Below are 18259 nucleotides of genomic sequence, written 5' to 3'. Positions count from 1 at the left end.
CCCCGGGCAGAGGACGGGCACCGAGGGCGGCGCCAGCACTTACGTTGGTCGTCTTCTTATAGTAGTCGATGTGGTGGATGTCACGAGCGAGGCCAAAGTCCGCGATCTTCATCACGTTGTCCTCCGTCACCAGCACGTTCCTGGCGGCCAGGTCTCGGTGTATGCACTGCGGAGCCAGGAAGGGAAGAGGGATGGGAGCAAGGAGGGCGGGGCGCAGAGGAGGGTCTGCAGCCGCCCGTGGGCCAGCTCCCCTCGCAGGCCTTCGCCCACACCTCACCACTCGACCTCCCCGCACGGTCCAGTTGCCTGCTACAATGGCCCTCGCCTGCGCGTCAGAGCCAGCCGTCCAAACACCCCCAGCTCCGGGCCCCTCGATCACTCCGGCAAACCCTCCATATCGACCCCTTTTCCTGCCCCTCCCAGCTCTTAGCTTTGGATTTGCACCCAGCAAGCGGAACCTTTCGCTTCTGTCCAGTGTGTACGAGCTCTCACGCCCCATCTCCCTGGGCGAAGCACATGCACACCAGGCTGGGCTCAAACAAAGCAGCATTTACTGAGCACCGAAAGCTGTACTTAAGTCTCTCGCAGGACCTCATTTTCACCCCCGTAGCCGTTCTACAACGCAGGCAGTATCATCCTGACTTCACATTTGAGGAAACGTAAGGAGGCGGCTGCCTGAGGCTGCACAGAGAGTGCCAGTGCGGGGACTGGACCCTAATCCACCCTGACCCCAAGGCCACAAGGCCGCACTGGCTCTCCTGACTCTGATGTCCCCCGAGAGCGGCCCGCACGTCCCCCACTCCAGCCAGGAGCCTTCAGGAGCCACACCTTCTTGGAGGCGAGATACTCCATGCCTCGGGCCACCTGATAGGCGCAAGATACCAGGTCCTTGGAGGACAGCTGCTCCTCGGGATGACGGCTGGGGTTGTAGCAGTACTCCAGCCCTGGCGGCCTCCGGGCCTGCAGGTACTCTCGGAGGTTGCCCTTGGAGGCGTACTCCACGATGACATACAGGGGGCCTGGGGACACGAGGGCCGAGAGGCCATCAGGGCCGCCACGCAGGCACACACGGGCCTAGTTTCACCCCAGGAACTCCGCCCCCAACGGCACTGCGGGAACTGTGAGCCTAACCTCCCCTTTCAGGGAACCCCGCAAATTCAGTCCAACTCCCCAGCGAAACCCAGCCAAATCATTCTTCCCTGCACACTCCAGGAAGTTCCCAAGCAAAGCTGGGGGCAAGAGCCCTAACCCAGACCCCAGTAGCTCACCTGTTCCCGCCCACACACTGTGTGTGAATCCTGGTACCTGTATGAACCCCAACGGGCACCAGCCCAGACCCTGAGAAACACATTCCAACTACTGTTAAACCAAACTCTCCTCCCAGCCCACCTCCCGAAGCGTGGCTGAGAGATGCCGGGTCGCTGACAACCCAGCTACTTATCTGCTCCCTGACAGGCAGCAGGAAGCCCGGGGTTCCCGCCCGAGCCCCTTCCCGACACGGGTGGGAAGCCTGCAGGCTCGGCGCCTACCGTCCTGCGTGCAGGCCCCCAGCAGGTTGATGATATTCTTGTGCTTCCCGATCATCTTCATCATCTCCATTTCGGAGATCAGGTCCGACAGGTCTTTCTCTGTTGCATCCGCTTTACGGACAAGCCAGAGAAGGGAAGTGAGACTCGTTTGCTTTGGAAGGGAGGCCGACAGGAGAAAAACTAAGGGAGAGGGATGAAGTGAGCACCCAGGGGTCCCTTTTCTCTGGGACTTGCTTCTCTCCTCCCTTTTTCACATCCAAATTTATCCTCCCATCCCTCTTACGAGAGCCGGTGTTGCCATAAGTGGCAATGAGTAGGGCAGAGGCTACGTCAGGAAAATCAGCTGGCAATGGGATCTAGAATAAACACCTGATGACAACCCAGGTGGATGCCAAGGAACAAAGTGAGATCATAGTGATCTTGGGGTGCAGAATGCCCCCCACTCCCGGACATCCCTAAGCAGGCCATGTAGCAGGTGTGGGCAATGGCCCGAGGCCCACAGTTTGCTTGGAAAGGGAAGGGATCGTTTTTGCGGGGACACAAGCATCACTTACACTTCAGCATCTTCACAGCCACTTTGGTCACCCGGTTGGGTTTGTCCTTGTCCAGCCCAATGGCCTCCGCCAACACCACCTGCCCAAAGCAGCCCTCTCCCAGGGGTTTGCCTAAAACCAGTCTTTTGGGGAAACAAAGGGTGGTGGTATAAGCTGGGGGTGGTAAAGTTCAAACCTGACGGGACACCCCATTCCTCCCCGCCTCCACGTAGTTCCCCCAACCGAGAGCAGAACGTAGAAATCATCATTTCTGATGCACCTGGTGCACCGTCACTCCCTCGAAGGTCGGAGCACACACAACTGCCAGCGTTAGGATAACAAGCGGGGGTTCCCCAGAAAGTGGAGAGGGTTACCTGTCCCGAGGCAGCTCCCAGCGAGGGTCTTCGGGAAGCTCGTATTCAGAGACCCCAGCCAGCATGGGGGTCCCGCTGGAGGAGAGACGCGAGGGCCGAACCAGCAGGACCCCAGAGTTCATGGATGCGCTGGAGTCGGCCGACACCTACGGGGAAGCGTGGGGTCACCCTTCCAGCGGGGACGGGGATTCCTATCATCCCCAGTTAGGGCTTTTCGCCAACGGCAGAGGTAGGTACCGGTCATCTGATGCTCCTTCCCCAGCACAGAGTGGCAGAAAGGCCACCGGGGGTCAGAAGACCTAGGTTCTAAAACTGACTTATTTTCCCCACTAGCCTTTCTGGGCTTCGGTTTACTCACCTTTCACATGAGCGTTCCAGACTGACATTGTGTATCTTACCATGGCAGTAGCAACTCTATTCTTGTCCCTGTTCTTTGTGAAAACCCTGCCCCGGATTACGGATTCCTGACTCCCAAAGCTCCTTCCAGAATTAGCCCGGCTCTTAGCGAAAGTGGCCTCCTTTCACACACCTTCACCCTCCATTCCATTTCTGGGATGAGGGGTGCACAGGAGAGGGAGGGCATCTTGGGACCCAACTCAGGTCCTCTCCCCCACTCTGTACCTTTGCACCTCTATTCTCCTTACATTTTAATTTTTTTGGCCGCGCCTCGTGGCTTGTGGGATCTTGGTTCCCCGACCCGGGATCGAACCCGAGCCCTTGGCAGTGAAAGCGTGGAGTTCTAACCACTGGACCGCCAGGGGACTCCCCACCTTTGCACCTCTAATGGGCCCTGGGGGGCAGTTCAAACTCGCAGTACCAGCTGTGCACTCAGCCCAGCTAGAACCGTCTTCCAATCCACATGCCGGGTGAGCAGGTCACTGTGGCTGGGGTAAGATGGGCTCATGGACCAGAACAGCTTGGAGCCTGACGCAGAGCACTTAGGACAGGACATTCCCCTGCCCTGGCCCAGAAGCCAGAAACCAAAGTCCGAAGCAGTCGGCTGGGCACCATGGCGAGGACAGGGCATTAGAGGGTCCCGGGGAAGGCCCCGAGGCACAGGGATGACGCACAGGAGGAGGCAGAGCGTGCAAACCCCCCATCTACTTTCTGTTACCTGTCTGCGCAGAGGGATGCTCTTGGCCAGCTTGTGCACAGCCATCTGGCTGTGGAAGTCACTCTTCTTGGTGCCGCTCTTCATCTTATAGATGATGACAGACCCCACCATGCAGGAGATGAGGAAGGCCCCCGTGCAATAGATGATGATCTCCAGGTACAGGGGCGAGGTCATCACCGCCGGTCTCTCTTCCAGGGCTGGGTCAGTGCGAACAGGGTGTTAGCGGGCTCGGGGCGGGGCCCGTCCACTAGGGTCCCAGCTCCATAAGAAACTCAACACCCATCTCCTTTCCTCTGGGAATCTCCAGGGCAGAGAAGAACCAAGCCAGGTCCCAGCTAGGATTGGGGTTCTGGCACTGAGCACACGTCAGACGTTCTGTGATCTCTGAGGCTTCCTGATCCTGACTCGTATCCCAAGAGGGATGGACTATATCTTGCTACGCGAAGCCCATCCTCATGAACTCAGGAGCCCTCCTTGCTCAGCAGGACGGCTGGGCTGGAAGGGTACCTGGTGCCCTGCAAGAGATGGCTGAGAACTCACTTGTGCTAGATGCCTTCCTCAGTGTCCCCATGAAAACTCGGCCCTTCTCCGCAGTACCTGAGCACTGTGTCCCCCTATCACAGGGGACAGCTGAACTGTCCATCGATCTGTCATCACTGACAGCTCACAAGTGTCTTGAGGGCCCAGATGGCACCTCATCCGTGTCTGTAGGCCACAGCGCCTGGCATCTGGTGGCACTCATAGCATGAGGACAAGGAAGGGGAGGGGAGGAAAGAAGAAAACCAGTGTGTATCCTGACTTCGTTTCTCAGCTTCACCTACGTCATCTGTGTCAGGTCAGACGTGTAAATATCCACACCTCGCCAAACCACAGGCAAAACTAACTTAATTTCCGAATATGTCTGGACTGCTAAAGATGGAAAATGTAAACTTCTCTTAAGACTTCTACTCACAGGTCTAACTCCTAAAGCTGAAGAAGGACATGGAGGGGGGTTGTTTTATTCTCTTCTCCATTTAGAATCTCGCCCTTCCCATCCCCACAGAAGCCCGTGCAGTTTAAGCCCCCTTTCCCTCCCACGCGGAGGCTGGGAGGGTTCCAACCAGCACCGCTCCACAGAACACACATTCCCCACGAGGGGAGGGTCCCTCTCCCCCCACGGCTCTCCTCCCACTCCTCCCCTTTTAAAGACCCCCGCCAGCCACAGGGGCCAGCACCCCGAGGACCTCCCCCGGGAGGCCCCAGGCGTGACCCCAAATGAGCCCAAAGGGAACCTCCCGAGGCCTGACGAGGGGATGGCAGTGCTGATAACAAGGAGAAGCGGTTCTGTTTTTCTTGTTCCCCAGCGTCGAGAAACAGAGACAACCAACTGGGAGCACACACGGGACGAAGACAGTGACGAGGAGAAAAACAGAATGCTTCTCTCCCTCCAGCGGGGGTGTTATCAGAGGAGGAGAGAGGGAGAGAGAAGAGAAGAGGACACAGTCTGCAGGAACCAGAGCAGCACAGCGCACAGCCCACGTGCAGCCCTGCAGAGGCACCAGCCCACCACCCCGAGCAGGCGGCAGGCTCCTGCCTTCCCGGACCAGTGCACACACCTCCCCTCTGGAGAGGGGAGACGTCGGGAGCCAAGGAGGATAAATGGGCACCCTCAGGCCCCCGGCGCTGCCTGGGAAAGGACTTGCTCCATGCGGCTGCAGTCCACTGTCTGGGTGGAACCTCGCTCACTCTCAGGTGGCACCATGGGAGGAAGGAGAGCGTGATCCTCGCCAAGAGCAAGCCCCTCGTTCCAGGTGCCTACGTTCAGTTACAGGAGGAGCGGGCCTTTCTGAGACCTTTGGGGGGGTGCTGGCGATAAAGGATCAGACACGTTAAGGAAGGCCGCCGGACCCAAGGAGGGAAGGAGCCTGCCCTGGAGGAGAGCCCAGCCGCAGGTTAAATCCAGATCCCACGCATGCATCACACTGGCCCAGGGGAGAGCCAGAGGCAGGCACACAGGTGGGACACCTCCGCGTTCCTGCATCACGAGGAAAGCACCTGTGTTGGGCACAGTCACTGTCGATGCTCTTTAGCAACCGAGAGGATTCGACCTGCAGAGCCGGACAAATCGCTGGAGCCACCTGCTGGCCCTCGGAGCCCGGCTCTGTGTCTCCCCCAGCCCCGCGATGCATGCTCCCCCCGTGCCCATGGCGAGGGCAGGACATCGAGAGGAGAAGTACAGTGTATACCTTCCAGAACGGTCAACCATGCAGAGTGATGGGAGAGTCCGATAGAGTTACCCGCCAAGCATGTATACTCCCCCGCGTCCTCAAAGGAGACATTCCTTAAGTGCAGCACCTCCATCTCTTTGTCGGTGGTATTAACTCCGGCCGTCTAGAAGAGACAACGGAAGCAACATGGACAAGCCCGGGACCCGAGACCTCTCAGAGGCGCAGAGGGAGGGAGGGAGGAAAAGGAAAAGGGAAAAAAAAAAAACCAAAAAAAAACAGAGGAAGAAATGCTCCCCAGCGTCTCCTTTGCAACAAGGAACAAACAAAAACCACCAGGCAGCGCGAGACCTGTTAGAAGAAGAGAGTGGGACCCTGAGGAGGAACTCGGCAGACCTGAGACGACACGAATGGCTGGTTACACCCGTCACCAGATGCTGGCAGCCCCGGCCCGGCCCGGCATGCGGCGGCGAGCGCATGGAGAAATGGGGCCCGGAGCGTGGGGGGCTGTTTGGTTTCCAGAGGGCACACACAGGAGGGATGGGGAGGGCGGCAGCCACACACGCACACACACGCCCGCGGACGCTGGTCCTCTCTTCTCTCCATCACTCAGACCCTCCGTCTGCATGACCAGCCGGGACGCACCCCACGCACAGCCAAGGAACACACACAAGGCACAGAGGGGGCGACACCAACACAGAACCAAACCAAACCAGCCTCCCAAGGCCGGGTATTTTTCCATGGCTCCGGGCACTAGAAACACAGCAGGGTAACAGGGGGAGTGGGGCGCTGGCCTCCCCACCTGCCCCAGCAGCTCGGGGCCTCAATCGAACTCCCAGCGCAGGGGTCCCTCCAGCTCCCCGTTACCTTTTGCCACAGGTCTGGTGACTGTGAGCCACGCAGACTGGCTAGCTTCACCAATATAATTGGAAACCTTACACACATACTCCCCGCTCTGCGCCTCTGTCACATTGAACAGGGTCAGCACCTCCGCATCCGAGCTATTTATCCCCGAATGCTGGAACAGACCAACGACACGCCGTCAGTTGGGCCAGCACTGAGATGTGGCTGTATTTTGCTCCCATGCAGGCCCAGGAGCTAAGGCAAAGGGAGGCTGAAGTGAGACTCGCCATCTTTCCCTTGTTAGGACAAAACAAGTGGACTTTGAAAGTCCAGAGCAGTTGACCGAAAAATAAACTAAAGAAAAAAATCACTGCCCCCAAGCAAACGTTCTGTTTGTGTTAAACCCCCTCCTCCAGGACGAGGGAAGGGACTGTGAACGGAGAGGGCGGCCAAGGCCAAGGCCACGGCCACGGCCCCGCTCCCTACATGGCAGTTTCAGCACCGAGGTGAAGAGCGGGGTGGCCGGTAAATCTTTGGGACGGCCAAGCCAGCGAGGATGAGGTCTAATGCTGGGACCAGGAGGGAAACCACTTTCCCAGCTTCTGGTGACTTCCTGTTGCAAGATCCACTGGAGAATTAGGCAATTAGCTTCCCTGGATTAATGGAGCATTCAGGGACAATCAAAGTCTGGGAGTGGGAGGAAAAAGGAAGAAAATGCCAATTACTCCTGAAACCGCTGAGGACTGACCTGTAGCCTTTGCTCTTCCAACCCTACCTAAGCCGTGCCTGTCATTCAGCCCACGTGCCAGAAAGAACGTGACTTGGGAACCAGGGCAGAGACTGGGAGATGCTGGCTAGAGAGGCTGTGGTCATGGGCAATGGAAAAGCAGGAATGCCAATGCCTTCCTGGAGTAGCTGACCCAAAAGCTTGGGCACAGTCACTGTCGATGCTCTTTAGAAACCAGCAATGCCCACCCCCAGCCCTCTGTGCCCCTCACGCTTCCACCCGTGACCTGCCACTGGTCCTGCGGAATGTGGCTGGGTCCCCATTTAAGATGAAGCCTGTATCCAAAGAGAAGGGATGGGGCCCCATCGCGGGCACCGAGCCTGACCACAGCAACCTGGGCCCCAGGAGACACAGGCCTCCTTCTCAGAGCCCAGCCCACGGAGACTGGGGCCAGGGATTACCTTCAAGATCTGGACATAAGGCAGGTTGTCCGGACCAATCTTACTCCCATTCACCTCGATGTGCTTTAGCCACTGGATATGGGGCTGCGGGTCGCTGTACACCTTACACATGAACTCCACGTTGCTGCCCAGGGCCACTGTCTTGTTGGCTGGCAACCCTGCCTGCAGGATGGGCCGGTGAGGGGACCGCTCTGCGGAGGAAGGGAGGGGAGAGGCTCGTCAGGCTCTGCCACGGCTGCTCCTGGCTGAGATGCTGACAGAGGGCATCCCAAAGGCCACCAAACTGAAGCACTCCCGGACCTCAGCCCAGCCTACCCGTCCTTAGCTAAAATCACAGTCACTGAGACGCTTGCTGTTCAAAGTGTGGTCCAAGGGCAGCGGCACCAGCATCACCAGCTTGTGAGAAACATCGAACCTCAGACCCTACCCCAGACCTCCTGGACCGGAAGCTTCTTTTTACAAGACCGTAGCCTCAAAGCCGAAGCAGAATGCTGGCTGTGAAACTCTTTACCTTAAGGTTGCTAGAGAATGAGACTCAGAACCTCTAGAAGGAAGAGGCTGCAGTCACAGCACCCAGAGGCGTGACATTCTTCCTAGTGTCTCAGGCAATGCCCGGAGTCTGCATTCACCAGGGGCCTGTCCTCTCTGAGCCTCTCAGTCTGCTTTCCGTACAGTGGGAACAACAGCGCCTCTCTTGCAGGGGTGCCAGGAGAATTGCCCGTGGTGTGGTTACTGCACCCAGCAGACCGCCGGCATCCAGGGAGTGATAGCTACTATTAAGCTAAATTTACCACCACTACTCCAGTCACCTCCTGCAGGGGAGACTATCAACGGCACCTGTCACTTTACAATGAGTCTGTGGTATGGCTGATCCTCCCACCTCCATTTACAGGTAAGGAAAGAGGCAGGTGACAGAGCTAATAAATGCCACACCATCCCGACTCCATCCCTAAGTAAACCTGGCTCCAGGCTGTTTTCTCAGCGTCCCTGCTCTTTCCTCTAAGCTCCTACTCCTGTCGCCTTCTTACCCACAACATCGAGCTGGTAGGTGTGGTTGATGCTGCCGTACTCGTTCTCCACGACGCAGGTGTAGTTGCCCTTATCAGAAGGCACCACGGAGTCCATTATGATGCTCCAGGTGGCGTAACGGACCTGAGCGGAAACATGCCAAAGGGTTCTACTGCGGGTCTGGAGGAAGAGGCGGTGCTGGTGCCCCGAGGTGCTTACCCTCCAATCAGAGCACGGAGGACACAGCCCGGCTGCACAGTGACCCCAGCCCATTTATACTCTGCAAGAAGGCATCAGAAGGTGTGTGAGGACTCAGAAAGTCTCCCCACAAAGGCCAAGGCCATCGTGATCTGGACAGATGTGCCTTCTGCACCCTCCCAAATACACTGGGAACTTCCCCAACCCTGCACCTCCGTCCACCCTGTTCTTGGGCCAGGACAGCTCCCCGCTAAGAGTCCAGCCCTGTGCGCCCTTGACATCTCATTTCAAAGTCCAACTCCTCCAGCCCCATCTCCGGTCTAACCTGTTCTCTCCGTCCCTCTGTACCTCGCAGGTGCAGTGCCCACGGACATCTGCCGCCTTATTAGACAGAATTCTGTATGGGCAGGATACTGCCTCATGAGACTCAGAGCACAGAGCCTTGCATACAGCAAGTGTTGGGTGAATTAATTTAACAGTTTCCATATTTTTTCTGATCTCCTTTGCTTTTCTTACACCAGAATAATGAGAAAAGAGCAGCTAAGTGAAATGGGAGAGAAACAGGAACAATAAGGATGATCAGAGACTTTAAAGGAGGGATTAGATGAAGATGTTCTTCCTGGAATTGTAAACGGGCAAAGGACATGAATAAACAATTCCCACAACAGGAAATGGAAATCGCTTATGAACACATGAAAATTCTAAGTTCGTTACTAAGCAAAAGAGCCCACAGAGAACAATGCAATACTCTCATCTATCAAATTTGTTGGCAAAGGTAGAGTGAGCTTGTCATTCTCATACTCTGCTATGCGAAGGAAAATTCATTTTCTCTTTAAGAAAGTGACTGTTACCACAATAAAATAAAAAATAAAATCGCACCCCAACTGATTGCATCATCCTGCATTAGAGCAAATATCGCAGTAAAATTTTATGTCTTCCCGTTGTACTTTGAACTCTATTGCCTAGTACATTTTCTGGAAAGACATGTGTTCACGAAATGTTCATGAATGAATACATGAATGAATGGATAAAATTACCTAATTATCAGGGAAAAAAAGGTAATTGGGTAACATGCATCAAGGGCTTAAAAAATGCTTACACTTTGATCTAGTAACTTCCCTCAATCTGTCCTAAAGAAGAATATTTTAAAATGCTGACATAGACTTAAGTACAAAGATATTCACCGCAACGTTATTTATAACAGTGAAAAACTGGAAAATAACTAGCATTGCAAAATAGTTCATTAAATTATGCGATATTTTAATACCGGGATATTATAAGGCCATGAAAAATTATCTTTCAAACACATGGCAAAAGACTCATGTTATAATGTTAACAACTGACAAGAAATTATACAGACAACGTGATCATCCAAGTCAAAACCGTATACGCAGAAAAAAAGACGGAAAAGATTTAACTTTATATGCACTTTTTTGTATTTGAAAAATTTTTAATTTTATAGATAGAAAGCGTTATTTAACATAATTAAAGGCATATAAATAGGGATTTTTCTAAGCAGCGGCTCCTGCTCCCCTGACTCTAACTTTCATATAAACACAGGTACCTTGTAGCCTCCGATCCTGTGGTCAGGCTTGAATTCTTTGCCATTTTTCAGCCAGCGCAGCGTGGGGTTAGGGGTCCCACTGGAAGGGCATTTGAACTTCACTGTCTTGGCAGCTGGCACCGCGTGCAGTTTCTTTTCCATCTTTTCTGGCGACGTCCAATACGGAGCCACGGCTGCCCGGGGAGAGCCGAGAGAGACGGGCGGGGCCTGGTCAGGCTCAGGAGCGAGGGCCTCCGCCCACCCGCCCACCACCTGTGGATGACGCCTGCACTGATCCGGACCCCCGAGGGATCCCAGGGCCAAGCACTGTGACCCCACACGCCCCCTCCTCCCCTTCTCCAGACAATCACCCGAGCCTCCCCCTTCCCGTTCAAACCCAACACCCGGGCCCAAAGGGCGGTAAGGTAGGAAACAGTGTCTCACGCATACGGTTTGGTTTGGTGTTATCTGTCTCTTTCTCCTCTGAAGAGGAGTCATCATCATCATCATCGTCCTCCGAGGAGGGGAGAGCATCTACGGGAAGGAGAAGGGGCTACTGACGTCCCTCCAAGGGAACAGGGGCTGGCGAGCTTCCCATCCCATCAACAGCCACCCCAGGAACACAAAGGCCAGTCCAGTTATAGATGACCGCAGCTACCCCTCCCCATACTGTCCCCCGGTCCCACTCCTCCCTTAGTGCCTGTCCCTCCGAGGGACAGACACGGTTTATTTAAGAACTGCATGCTCTATGCGTGTCGCCCTCCTCCACCGACCCCAACGCCCTGCCCTCCTCTGCCCAGAAGAAGCCTTTACACTGGGCAGTTCCGTGGCGGGCAGGTGGGTTCTCTTTAACTCCACCCTGCATTCAGAGGCTCACTCAACTCAGCATGGCCTGGATGCGCTGGGTCTCAGAACTAGCAGCCAGGGAACACCTGTGTCCTCCTTTGGAAACCCAGATCTAGGCACTGCGGCCAGAAGCCATTTCCGAAGCCATGGGCTGAACGACGTGGAGGTGGACTTTTCCTAGCACGCGTCTGCTGAGGCCTGGGAGCTGCCCTTCTTAACCAGAGCAGACAGGGAGCCCACAACACAGTCCGCAGCTGCCAACACCTGTCCCCAACAAGTATCCACCCCTTTTAGCATGTGGTCACCAATCAGGGTTCATGCCAGATCTTTTTCCAGTCCTTTCTAGTGCTTTTGGGGGTCTGGAGGGAAAAAAAGGAGGCAAGTCCCTCAGTTAGGGGCAGGTTCTAGATGATGCCCGGGGGGAGGAGATGCCAGGCCCGCACCCGGGGACGCACCAACGGCAGAAAGACAATTTCAGCTCTACCTTATTTAATCCTAAGGTTTTGTACAAGTCGCGTCCTACAAGTGACAGATCCCCAAAGTCACAGAGCCCTAGGGTTCCCTGGCTGCCCTAACAGCTCTGGAAGCTGGAGGACAGATGTTTTCCGTCAAGCCGTGGATACGGCGGTGCACCTGGATCATCCCCCATCACCCGGGGACCTCACCACGTATTCGGGGGTGCTAATTACTAAGCCAAGTACCAAGTCCAAATGGCCAGGGAGTGAGAGGGTGGAAGCCGCCTCGGCCCTCGCAGCACCCGGAGGACTGGGCAAGCTGTGGTGGAGAAATCACAGTGTCTCACTGCCCCCGATGTGTCAGCAATCACCTCCGAGGTAGGTCCCGGAAGCCCCGGCTCTCTGGCCTGAGGCCGGCACCACGGGTCACCCCTGAGAGCTAAGCCACGCGGCGGGCAGGGAGCGATGTTAGTGGGCAGCAGCTTCTGCAGCAGCAGAGTAGGGGCAGATCACAGCCGGGCAGAGGGCCTGCCTCCCCCCGAAAACCAGCAGACAGGGTTGGAGGGCAGGGGGTCTGAGGGAGGGGGAGGGCGGCCTTTGCTACCAACCTGAGACGTTGACGGAGAAGTAGGTGGTATCGCTGCCCGAGGGGCTGCTGGTCACACAGGCGTAGAGGCCGGAGTCGGCGGGCACGGAACCCCGCACCTCCACCTCCTCCCCCGTGATGCGGGTGCGGTTGCTTTCCACCAGCTGCACCCCGTCCCGCAGCCAGTTGATGCTCTGTACATCGTCCCGCAGCCGACAGCGGAGCTGCAGCAGGTCACCGGGGTGGACCAGGAGGGACTCCACTTCCACGGGGGCTCCCCAGGGCTGGGCTGCTGCCGCCACAGGGGCCAGGAAGAGGAAGCGAGGGGCGGGGAGGAGGGGGGAAAGACAAAGGGCATTATGCCAGCCGCACTGAGCTGCAGCATCCCAGGGGCTACGGAGCTGGGGAGGTGGGAACGGGAAGATGGGTCAGTTGGGAGGCGGCTGGCTACCTGGGCACCCCCATCGCTTCTTCTCCACCCCACTCCTCCAGAGGGCAAAGGAAGAAAGAGGCAAAGTTAGGAAGCAGCTGCAGCAGCATTAAGCGGTTCAAGGTTCGTTTCTCTCCATCCTAGGGGGGCAGCCGGCCCTTCCCAGGACCCCTGTGTGTCCAGAGTGTCCCCTCCCCACACACTCAGCTCTTTGCCAAGAGTGGCCGCTTCCCAGGGGAACACCCCATTTGCTTCTGGCTGGGGCAGCCTTACCCCTTTCCCTCGGAACCGTTGAACAAGCCCCCCTGCCACAAACCCAGCAGCCCCCATCCACGTGGGGGGCAATTTGTCATGGGGGGTATCTGGATTCAAGTGATTTGGCACTCAGGGGTCTGAGCCCCGCAATGGGTCTGATGCACAGGGTGCATATGTGGGAGAGACAGCCCAAGGGAAGGTCAGCTCAGGGGAGCCTCTAGCTAACAGGTGTTGGGCCAGAGGATTCGGACCTTTTGACTATATTAGGAACGGAGGCCTGCAGCTGCCACAAAACCCACACTTGCTCTGGCAGCAAAAGCCAGTGCACACAAAGCTCCTTTATCCTCATCCCACTGCAGGGCTCCCCCTCTCCAGCCCCCCACCTTCCTCTCCCCTGCCCTCCCCCCACACACGGGCACACACATCTACTCCCCCTCACCTCTCCTTCCCCGGAGTCTGGGGATCCGCACACCCATCCCTCTCCACCAGCAACACTGCACTCACGCTAATAAGAAGGCCTGAGGCCGGACACAGAAAGAGGCCACCATCCCAGGCGGACCCCTCTGCACTAACAAGGGGAAACGCAGCTCCTAGTTCCTCTCGGGACGTGCAAGCCTGCTCTCGGCATCTTCTGCCCGCTGTCCGTCGCCCACCAGAAGAACACACCTGCTGCGGCTCCCATCTACCACCTGACTAGTTTCTGCTGCCTTTTGGAACCTTCTTTCTTTCTCACCATGGGTTCATCATCAGAGGCTCGCCAGGGGGCCCCCTGCCCTGCAGGTCCCTGATGCGCGAGGCTCTGAAAGGCACCTGGCCCTACCGCCCTGCCGGGCCTTGCATCTCAGCCTGGCTCTGTCCACACACCCTCCGGTTCTCAGCCTTGCTGGAAACTGCCTCAAACCCTTCCTCTCTTTTTTGTTTGTTTGTTTTTTTGTTTTGGCCACGCTGCCACGTGGGATCTTAGTTCCCCGACCAGGGATTGAACCCGCAACCCCCCTGCATTGGAAGCTCAGAAGTCTTAACCACTGGACCACCAGGGAAGTCCCTCAAAGCCCTTTCTGACTCCACTCTGGGTCAGGTGCTCTCCCCTCTCACTTGTCACACTGAAGGAAAGTCCCCTTTCTCGACTGGGTTGTGAGTGTGGGGACGTGTCACATTTACCTTCAAATCCCGGCACCCAGTAGGGCCCTGGCACATGACAGCTGCCAATAAATGCACGCTGAATAATGTAACAATGATGCACTGTCTCCTCATCATCTTCCTTTCCAAACTCCCTCTTCTCCTTCACCACCTCATTTTAAAAAACTCTTTCTGAAGTCCCAAACAGGTTTCTTCTAGAAACGTCATCAATGAAGAAATGAGTGTCCTGGGAGCCAAGGACTAACAGTAGTTTTGCTCAGAGGGGCCTTGGATAAGGCTCAGAGGCCAAGGCTGCAGGCCCTGGCACCCTTTGACCCAAGGGCTCTGTCTTAAATATCGGGTAAATATGGAGTCATCAAAAAGGGAGTGCTGCTTTAAAAGGGTTTGGAAACCACTAGACCCGCACTCATTTATTTCTGTGAGTCAGGTCAAGAAGAACACCACAAAAGTGAGCAGACCACACAACTCATTAAATATAAGCTTTTGTGGGTCTTGAAAAAAAAGTTATTCTTTCCATTTTTAATGGCTTGTGGTTTTGCCAAAAGAAGGTAGAAAAAAAGCCGTTCAGACTTGACCCTTAAGGAAAACAGAAGACACTCTTATGGATCAAATCTCATTTCCCTGCAATGACCTCACTGATTAAATATTTTGCAGCTCGTGATCTGTACCAGCCGTTGGTCAAACAGTAAACTCCGGTAAACTCAAATTCTTAGCCTCTGGCATCACAGCCTATTTTGACAGGTCCCAGAAACAAAAAGGTAGCAAGGAGCACACGGGCGTTTCCCCAGGAGAAAGCAGCAAAGGGAGACTGGTCCTGCTGGGACCAAGCTCTGGCTGATTCTAGCTTGGATCCAAAACTTCCCGCTCATTCCAACCAGGACGTGCGAACAAAAACTCTCGTACGTGATCTATTAAAGCCTCAAGAGCCAGGTTTCTTGTCCCTGCCGCTGGAGGTAAAGCTCCCCCTGATGTTCCAGGCCCTGGGGAGCTAGTCCTTCATTCTCCTGATCAATATCCTATGCTGCGTAGAGGATGTGTTCTAAGCCCATGCTTGGCATTCAACGCTCCTCACAGTCTGTTCCCACCTCCACATGCGACCTTCTCGTCCCCACCTTTTGCTCCAAGTCTGAATGTTTCCTGCACGAACTGCCTTACTTCTGCTCCAGACTGTCAGGCTTCTCTCTAGAGCCCTCCTACCCACCTACTCAAAGTGCACCACCCAAGACGCCCAGGAAGCCTTCTGCTGGCACAAGTGTCTCTACCCTCATTTTCTGTACAACAGTAACCGTCTGAGCCACACAGATGCACACTCAATTCCATACCATGTTGCACTGTTGCTTTTTCAAACAACTTTATTGAGATAATAATTCACATACCATAAATTATTATTTATTCACATAAATTCACCCATTTAGAGTGTATCATTCAATGCTTTTTAGTATATTCACCGAATTATGCAGCAATCACCACCATCTGACTGTAGAACATTTGCATCACCCCCAAAAGGAACCCTGTACCCATTAGAAGTCACTCACTGTCCCCTCCCCCTCCCCCAGTCTAGGCAACCACTGATCTGCTTTGTCTGTATAGATTTGCCTATACTGGATAGTTCATATCAACAGATTTGTACAATATACAGTCTTTTGTGTCCTCCTTCTTTCTTTTAGCATGTTTTCATGGTCTTTCATGTTGTATCATGTCTCAGTACTTCATTCCTTTTAATGGCCAAATAATATTCCATTGAGTGGATATACCACATTTTATTAATCCATTCATTGGTTGATGGAAATTTGGGTGCACTGTTTCCTAACCGTCAAAAGTGTCCATGTCTTGCCTAAGAAATAGCCAGCAACTCAGAGCAGAATTGCCTCTCATAGTTTTCCCACAGTGCCTAACAATGTCAGAAACTCAGAAAATACTCAGTAGGCCTCGAACTGAAGTTCGCATCTGGCACAGACTAATTTTTGGAAGAACCGAAAACCAGCTGACGGCTCTTGGGTGATTTTTTTCATGGCTAATAGTGCTCTCGGACGTGTGTCAAAGTCTCCATTTACAAAGCAGGTAAACGCCGCTTTCTTTTAGGAGGTGATGGAACGGTAATGGACTGCTTGCTGGTTTACTGGGCCCTGCCCCTCTACGTCACCACCTGGAGTAGCAGCCCTGACCTCGGAGAGTCCTCTGTAACTGTCCTGCTGATGCAGGACATCACTGCTCACTGGCCGCCTGTAACAATCAAGTCACTACTCTCCATTCTCTTTTGGTCTTTCCAGGGTCCCCCATTTACGCCCTCATTGGAAAGGCCCTTGTGTCTGTGGCTCCATCTCCACTGAGCTGGCTTTTCTCTGGCCGAGACCCATGGGCCAGGGCTCTACATGTTGTTAGCAGTCAAGAAAGGAGCCAACTGACAGCTTTATTGGGCTGGCCATGAATGATGAAGAAGAGAGAGCAGTTTATTGCTCAGCAACTTGAAAAGACATTCCAGCTCTTGGAGCACGTGATGAATTGGAATGGGGATGCTGAGGGAGACGGCAAACCCACACACTCGCTTTATGTGTCCCGTGCTTCCTGAGAGATGGGGAACAGAGGCTGGAGGACATTTGGTATCTGGATTCCGTGGTGACCAGGCTCTGGGTGCAACGCGCTTGGAGTGCACTGTGGGAAAACGGTGCATCGTGCTTCCACGCCCACGTCAAAGTCACGACGATCACCACCGGGAGCTAGGTGGTTAGGCTTAGGGTTAGGGTTGGACTTGACTTGCACACCCTTAGAGGGTTAAGGCCATCAACAACTTGGCCATCTCTCCAGAAGACAAGGAGAGAACAAAGGCTCCTGCACAGCTGCCTGAATCTGGGGCTGAGGAGCACTGTGGTCCTGGCAGCCCCTGGGACGGTGCAGCTGGCAGGTGGATTGTGGAAGGCTGTGCAGGCTGGACCTGGTACCCCCTTTCGTGGGAGGGGAAGGGATTCAACCCCATCCTGCTTCTCTAATGGAGCCCCTCCAACCCCCAGGGGGAATTAGGAGCAGATAGGGGACCCATACTTTTTAGTAATCCTCAAGGAAGCAGCTAGAGGTGAGGGGCGGCGCTCTCAAGTCTAGGAACATGATTAACGTTAACGGGGTCCTACTGTGTCCCTCTCCCTTCCTACTTTCCTCCAAAATACCAGGGCTTTGTAATTCCCAACAAGCCAACAGGACGTAGCATTTGGCTTATGGCAGGACTGGCAGAAATCTGCCATTGTCACCTAGCAGGCAGTTCTGCCCCGGGTTCATCAGATCAGATCCAAGTTCTTGATTCTAAACTCTGAGTCTTCTGCCAGCCATGGGCACCGTGCAGGGTAGGGAATGGCCTTGAGGAGGCTCAAATCCATACAAACGTTGTCATTAGAAGATGAAACCCCAGTTTCCAAAAATCCAAGAAGACAGGGGCTTTCTCCAGAATGGCTATCATTAGGTGTCTCTGTGAGCCCTTGTTACTGTGCGAAGAGATGTAAAGGATTAAACTAAGGAGCAGAAGGGCTGGTTAGCCTTGCGCTAACCAGGGTGAGAAGATTTATGCGATACCTGATCATACCACACGAGGCAACGGGAGAAGAATCTGAGAGCCCAGGACAGGTGATCCAGCACAGGCTCTGAGGTTTCAGAACTCAGGTATTGGTGGTCAGGGTACCCGGCGATGCTCACAGCACAGGAGAACATGACGGTAGGGAAAGGGAGCGAAACTAAGGATGAGGTGCTTATGAGCAGGGCTGTGCCTCGGGATGAAGGGGATGGGAGATGATGAAGGGGATGGGAGATGATGAAGGGGATGGGAGATGATGAAGGGGATGGGAGATGAGGCCAGACTGCATGGCCTGCTTGGAACAAAAGAAAACATAGTAGAAAACAGCTCCCAAAATGATTTCAACTTATAAGGTGGGGGATAGAACAGAACCACTCAAGAAGTTCCAGGGAACACATTTCTCTGCAGAGACTGTGAATGCAGGCCTTTCATGCCACAAGGACGAATATAGCTG

At 54.7% G+C, this 18259-nt stretch overlaps 1 protein-coding gene across 9 annotated transcripts in view; it reads right to left on the bottom strand.

Moving 5' to 3' along the window:
• FGFR1 (fibroblast growth factor receptor 1) overlaps positions 1 to 18259 on the bottom strand; it is a 47335-nt gene that overhangs the window by 1953 nt on the left and 27123 nt on the right. For 2 of the 9 annotated variants that reach the window (XM_068532183.1, XM_068532188.1), the window contains exons 3-14: positions 12444 to 12710; positions 10979 to 11068; positions 10556 to 10728; positions 8814 to 8937; positions 7786 to 7976; positions 5776 to 5920; positions 3545 to 3747; positions 2437 to 2582; positions 2084 to 2205; positions 1530 to 1640; positions 829 to 1019; positions 44 to 166 (exon numbers count right to left, since the gene is read on the bottom strand). In XM_068532183.1, coding sequence (XP_068388284.1) covers positions 44 to 166; positions 829 to 1019; positions 1530 to 1640; positions 2084 to 2205; positions 2437 to 2582; positions 3545 to 3747; positions 5776 to 5920; positions 7786 to 7976; positions 8814 to 8937; positions 10556 to 10728; positions 10979 to 11068; positions 12444 to 12710 — 1886 coding nt within the window. The remainder of the gene's footprint in view (positions 1 to 43; positions 167 to 828; positions 1020 to 1529; positions 1641 to 2083; positions 2206 to 2436; positions 2583 to 3544; positions 3748 to 5775; positions 5921 to 7785; positions 7977 to 8813; positions 8938 to 10555; positions 10729 to 10978; positions 11069 to 12443; positions 12711 to 18259) is intronic. The other 7 variants (XM_068532184.1, XM_068532180.1, XM_068532181.1 and 4 more) reach the window with 6 other exon arrangements.

The sequence above is a fragment of the Eschrichtius robustus genome, chromosome 21 (genome assembly GCF_028021215.1).
Source record: "Eschrichtius robustus isolate mEscRob2 chromosome 21, mEscRob2.pri, whole genome shotgun sequence".
NCBI lineage: Eukaryota > Metazoa > Chordata > Mammalia > Artiodactyla > Eschrichtiidae > Eschrichtius > Eschrichtius robustus.
The sequence above is the reverse complement of the archived record's forward strand: the minus strand, read 5'-3'. Positions and strand labels throughout refer to the sequence as shown.